We start from the raw sequence: 7,120 nt of genomic DNA on the forward strand, positions 1-7,120 counted from the left end.
TTTGTAAACTTTATTGTTTCTGATAATAAATTAAAAAAAAAATTAATAAGTACACCTCTTATTTGAAAATGTAATCATCAGCAAACAAAATCGATTCAAACCAACAGCGCCGAAATTATTTTAAACTTTCCGAAGTTTCCATGAATATTAAATAAGGTAATAACAAAAGTAAGAGTATTAACATTTTATTGAGTACGAGTGTCGCCGTATACAAATCTCATCGGTCTGATAATAAAAGGAAAACACGTTTTCGTACTAATTTAACTTGCCGCCGCACTTCTTCAAGGATGTACTTAAATTGGATGTGGTATCAGCTTTTAACGTCTTGTAATGTTTGGCGAAATGCCTCATCGCATTCACCCAGATAAGCCTACTGTCCTATATTTAGGACAGTAGAAATAAAAAAAAATATCAGAATACCCTCTTTATCTAAGATTATTTAGTCTTATGATTTGCAGTAAGAAACGTGTCAGCTTTATTAGAAAAAATAAAAAGACAGTTATTTTAACAGTTTTTACCTTATATTTTACCTTATAAGTATGTAATAAAAGTGCGTTGCAGACATGGCAAATGACAGGTATGTATAAAAAGTTATATTTTACTCGTGAGTTGTTTTTTTCTGTGTTAATATCTAGTTGATAACCTTAACTTTTGTACTAAATAAATATTCTAGCAAAATAATATAAATAAATTACGTATAACTTGTTACAAATACTAGCGTACTATATATAGGACAGTAGGATAATATACATGATTTTAGTACAATAATACAACATTTTCTTTACAGACCGTTAGCTGCGCATGAAATTTTAGATGCTTTAGAAAATGTTTCTGATAATGAAGAAGATTATAGAGAACGACTGATATGTATTCTACCTCCTCCTGTTGATCCTGACTGTCTCACTGACGAAGATTCGGGTGAAGAAGATAATGTAACTTTGAATAATTTGCCACGAAACATTCTGCTTCAACCGGCTGAAGTAATGATTCAAGGGCAGATTATGGTGAGTGATACAGAAGAAGAACCTTCTGATTCTACAGGTCGAACTAAACGTAGGCGTAGGCATACTCCATGCGTAGGTAACGCATGGAGAAAACGGGACTTGGCAAAAAATCCCGTGAATTGGCCAGATGTTCAAGGCGCTTGCCAAGATAAGCGCCCAATTGAGTGGTTTGAAAACTTCTTAGATGAAGATGTTATTTCGTTGTTGGTGTCAGAGAGCAATAAATATGCTGTCAAAAAGAATTTGCCTGGAAACATAACCACTAAAGATATGAAATGTTTCATCGGCATATTGTTGGTTAGTGGTTATTCATGGCTCCCCCGTAGAAGAATGTATTGGGAAAACTCCCCTGATACAAAGAATGAATTGATCAGCTCGGCTATGACTAGGGATAGATTTGACTTTATTTTTCGCCACCTTCATGTCAATGATAATCAGGATTTACAAGACAAATACACAAAAGTACGCCCCCTAGTTACACTTCTAAATAAAAAGTTCTTAGAGTTTTCTCCTCTTGAAGAGCATTACAGTGTAGATGAGGCCATGATCCCCTACTATGGTAGACATGGCTGCAAACAGCACATAAAAGGTAAACCTATTAGGTACGGGTTGAAAGCTTAGGTTGGTGCTACAACGTTAGGGTTTGACACGTTGCAAGAAATGTGATGTTGGAGTGTGTGTCAAGTGTTTTGAAACATATCATTCATAAATAGTGTTAATCTAGTAAATTACATATAACAATGGGTAATATAATCAATAGTTATCTAATAAACTACACTTTTTGATTACATTCTGTTTTGTCATAAATGGTCTTTTATTTCCTCTTATTATCCTACTGTCCTACATAAAGGACGGCTGTTTCCCTGAAAGCCTTACACTTAATTTTTTTTTCATAATTTTTTTTATGTTGCATAAGATCTAATAAACTAAATAATGTAACTTTTTTCAAATTTTTCAGAAAATTTTAGTTTCAGGCTTATCTGGGTTAAATTTTTACAAAAAGTATTCAGCAATTTCCTCTCTTGAGCCCGAAACCATTCAACGTAACATTTTATTTTGATCATCACCATTTTATGATGTTAACGAATTCTATTTCCAAATGAAGTCATTATCTCTTTTTATTTGTGTTTGCCCATAATTCGTGCAAATCATAAATATAATAAAAAATGGATTTATTAATCTAATTATCATGATTGAAAATACTCGTTACCTAACATATATTTAAACTGCAATCTACAAATCAAAAATATCTGTTATCAAATTCTATTTTAATCCAATTCGTTTGAAAATTAACAAGAACATAAACACACGGATAATAATATGCAATTACAGTACATAAATACAAATTACAATACGTATGGGTTAATATTACCTTTATTTGCTCGCTTTAATGTTATCCAAACGAACCATTAGCCATTTTGTCTAATGTCCATAAAATATTATGATTAATTTGCATACTTTATTTAAATTATCTGTTCAACGCGTATTATTAGAACGCTTTGTTAGGAAAATGTATTTTGATGGGTCAACAAGGTTTCAACGGAGTTAATTACATCATAATCAGGAGAACTCATTAATGTTAATAAGATTTTGTATTTGTTTAAGAATTTTAAAGGTATTTAGAGGATCGAGTTTCTTTACGCAAACAGCAATTTTGATGTATTCAGACTTTCAAGCATAATTTCGTAATCAATTTATTTGACTGTTAAATACTTAGTTAAAATGTGGTGTACGAAGTCAGTCGTTATGGTGGTAAGTAGTAAGAAGCCTTGCTCTAGAAGACAGAGATTCAACCCATTTACTGTGTACCAACAGAAGGCCGATATAAAATTTTCATAAAAGTCATGTGCAATGCGTATTGTTATATCTTTAGTTTTTGAAACTTTTTACTAACTGTTATATTATAACATTGTGTTAAATATTACTACAAAACTCGATGTTCTGAAATACATTAAACGAAAAGAAAATGTCGTCACATTAAACGAATACAGAACGAATATTAATTCCACAGAATTATCATGTTCGATATAATCTTATAAATCAGGACAACGTAATAATATTAAAAGAATTTCAGCACCACGACGCGGACGCTTTGTGCGCGATTTTAGGTCATTTTCATGATATAGAGTTAAAACAATACAGATTTTTCATTTAGATAGAACATTTTTTGGCATTTATCTGTGACGCCGGTTGGAATCGTGCCCAGGGAGTGTTTATGTGGCCTATACATTTGTTAAGAATGTCCAAGCGTCAGATACAAGGCAAGCATTGTTTTGAAATTTCCATTACTTTTCTAATTTGAAGGATTATCAACGTTTCCGTGAGGTCCTGGCTTTATTTCTTTGTAAATATAATAGGTGTGATTTGTATCTTTAGTTCTATATAATGGTAAGTTAAAAACGTTGTTTACATTAAACAAAAATATATTTTGAACTTTTATTCGTGGTTAATATGTTAGGTATTTTAATAACTTTTAAATTTAGCTCTCATAAAAATATTTCAATAATAGGCGCTCAACTTCATAGTGTTATGAAACCAATCAACTAAAAGTATTCAGACTAGGTAGGTATTATGATATTTTTAATGTTGGAATATTAAATTACTTACTATTTGGCAGCTATAAATAACGACAAACAAAAATTAATGAATTTTATGAAAGTATTCAAGGTATAAAAGTGCACAGTATAAAAGTAATATTAGTTTTATTGCTATTTATGTTTGAAATATTGGCTCTAAAATTGTTTATACTGAAACGTAATATAAAATGTTTCAATTTAATTCGTTTAAGTTTAACCGGGTGCGAATAGAATTGACCTGAATACATTGATTAAACAGCTCACTGTTTTCAATAAATAAGAGAATAATAGCGTGATGTTCAATTTGATTCACAAAGTGAGAAGCTGTGTCGGCCATAATCTGTTTATAAGCCTCTTTTCAACGTGAAATTTTGATCAAATTTTAAGGCTAAGAAATTTTGAATCGTAATTTGAACAGCGTAATTGGAACAATTTCATTAGCGACCTCAAATCTTAAGTTTAATGAAATATTATAATTATTGTTGCAAATTTTGGATTAGGGTTAACGGCACGAATTTCATAAGTTACTTACCTACCAAAAGCTATGATTTTCTTCGAATTGCGGATTATAGATTTAGAATACCACAAGTTTATAATTATTTTAAAAAGATTATGGAACTATGAAGAACAAATAGACTGGTATAGGTATATAATATTAGCTTCATACATCTTAATAGATCGCAAATTGCATTGCTACTAATTATTATTAACAGGGATATCTGCATATCCTCCTTAGTTGCTAAATTCCTAAGGGTCGGGTATTCGGACTCGCAGTTGACGTGTCTCGGAATGTAAGCCAGGTATTCCAGATGTTTCGGTGCGGTCTTCCCTTGAATTTTGTCTTGTACAATTATTTTGTACACGAAATTTTGAAGTCCAAAAGTTTGCCGTAAAAGTCAAATTAAACTGCTATTTTTTCATGTCACATGTGTGATGGTGTCATAATTTTACATTTGTGTGATGATGTTATTAAGTATTATTTGTTTTATTCAGATTTTTGTATATTTAATACGGTTTCTATCTAAAGTTTTCTCTTATCCTTTTTTTATGATATACCTAGTTTTGACATTCGCATATTTATTTCATTAGGCGAGTCCTCACAAAGCGGGCAACTTTGCAATTACCGCCAGATTAGCCTATTTTAATTTTAAAAGCACGTTCTTCTTGCCACAGTCAGAGTCATAGCCTTAATCGTTTACAAAAGTAAAGCTTAATTTCAGATATAAATTGCCATACAATTTGGTTACTATTGATTTGTTAATAAAGTCCAATTTTATAGTCAAAGATTGGCAAACGAGCGGAATATTACCCTTATCACACAAAATTTCGGTTGCTCATTAAAATGCCAATAGGGTGGCTACTTCCCGGGTCAACCTCCGGGCTGCTTATATTTCATTAACGTACAAATTACATTACGAAAGCATAACAGAGATACATGATGTTGCGTATTTAGACTATAATGTGTTAAATACGCTGTTTTGAGCTCCTAAATGTACGGTTATATGAAATTAGTTGAACGATTATTTGCTTACAAGGATCGTATGCAAAATTTGCAACAATCGTTTTGTATTTGCTTTGAGCGGCTGTTTATATCAGCAACCTCTTAAAATGATTAACGATTGCCAACATAACTTAATTTTCAAAAATTATAACTCTAAATTTATGTATTCCATTGTTATACATGTAATTACTTTTAAACTATGGTGGATGTTATATTTAGATTAACTGATATAAATACATTTTTATTACGCATGCTCAATCAGAATAATAAAAAAATTCACAGATCCACTTTCGAGTGATTGCGTGTACTTTACTGTTATTTTATCGTCGCGTAATTGTGTTAGGGTCTCCATGAGCAGATGTAACTTGTTTAACTTTTTGGATCATCACCAGATGTGTGTTAGTTCGTTTTGCAGCGTTTATGTTGTTTTGTAATCGTGTTATTGAGCGCTGTTTTGAGGTTCCTATTTGTGTCGCGTATAAAATGTTAACATTTTAACTTACGTTATTGTTTTTATTGGTCCGTATATTCTTTACACCCTTTTTAAAGCGTATTAAAGATATTGAAATCTACTATAATTGAGTTAGTGCAGTGCTAAATGAAAAATACTTAGGTTCTTGCATCGGAGTGCTAGGAGACTGCACTTAATTCGAAAAATCTTCATACGATTGACATAAGCATAAAGCTATACATTTGATTAATTGATGTGAAGATATTAGGCATAATTTTAATACTTCTACTACTGTTAAAGCTAAGCCTACTTCGTCCTGACCATAAGCAAAATAATTTTCACAAACCAAGTAAAATATTTGTCGGGGTTTCAATAAAAAAAATGCGACCAACATTTTTACGCTAAATAAATTTCAGTGAAAAAAGGCGAAACGTGCCGGTAAATATGTAATATCTTATGAACTCTTCCTGTTTATAAAGCAACATGATTTTACGTAAGAAAATATTTGTTTTCCAAAGGCATAGGTATGTTTGTTCACTTCCTGTACGCACGGCGCGGCGCCCATAAAAGTCCAATATACCAGCAAGCTAAGCTCATGAACGCGCGCAAATATACCTGCTGAATTATTATTTGTAAATATACTTTCTTTTATCAAATATTATTAAATAAAATTTTCTTTTTAGATTAATGGGTGTGAAAAATACCGGCAAACATAATCACTTAAATTAGGAACTCTCCGACACCGTCACTAACAAGTGTTGTCGGACAGTTCTTTATTTAAAAAAATAAATAAATGAATAGATCTTTATTCCAGAATCTAGACACAATATCCATATTTATATACCTAACTAGCGGTCCGCCCCGGCTTCGCCCGTGGTACATATTCATTATTCACGTTTTCTCTACATAAGAACCATCATCGTACTTCAAGGAATATAATAAAAAAATAATTAAAGAAATCGGTTCAGCTCTTCTAAAGTTATGCGCTTACCAACACATTTTGGGATTCATTTTTATAATATAGATATAGATTACAATGACATTTACAATTTTTCTTAAATTTAGTACAACGTTAATTATTTCAGTAAAAAAAATACAATTAACTATTTACGGTTCTTATGTTATCATGAGTGATTTATAACATGTTGGGACAAGGTACAATTTAATATCTAACAATTAATTTCTTAAACGTATTAATCCATAAGAATCCCATAAGAAAATGTCATCCATATAACGTTCAACAAAATATTACTGCAAATTTTAAGCAGGCAATGATAGTCTTCTCGTATGAGATGTGAGTAGGTATCATACAATTATCCTAAACAGATTTAAATTCAGAATCTATCCGGATTTCTAAACGCAAGTCTATTTCAAATTTCGATTTTAAAAGTACATAGAATTTCTAAGTTATACTCATTGAGATAATATGAATATGGAGACGATACCGCCTACATCACATATGTTCCGCTCAACATACGTCATCTGGCGTAACTGCACTCAGTCGCTTGCTCCGCTCATTGGCGCGAACGTCACGCTCATTTTTTATTTGTTTTAAAGTGAAACGCATCAAATATGCCTACGTGTGTGT

General features: G+C 31.4%; 1 protein-coding gene across 1 annotated transcript; it reads left to right on the forward strand.

The window, feature by feature from the left end:
• The first annotated feature begins 356 nt into the window (after positions 1–356).
• Positions 357–1,631, forward strand: LOC123698507 (piggyBac transposable element-derived protein 3-like). Its single transcript, XM_045645157.1, has 2 exons — positions 357–577; positions 788–1,631. The coding sequence occupies exons 1-2, from the start codon at positions 564–566 to the stop codon at positions 1,623–1,625; spliced, it is 852 nt and encodes a 283-aa protein (XP_045501113.1). The 5' UTR covers positions 357–563; the 3' UTR covers positions 1,626–1,631.
• The last annotated feature ends 5,489 nt before the right edge of the window (positions 1,632–7,120 follow it).

This window comes from Colias croceus, chromosome 16 (assembly GCF_905220415.1).
Source record: "Colias croceus chromosome 16, ilColCroc2.1".
NCBI classification, from domain to species: Eukaryota; Metazoa; Arthropoda; class Insecta; order Lepidoptera; family Pieridae; genus Colias; species Colias croceus.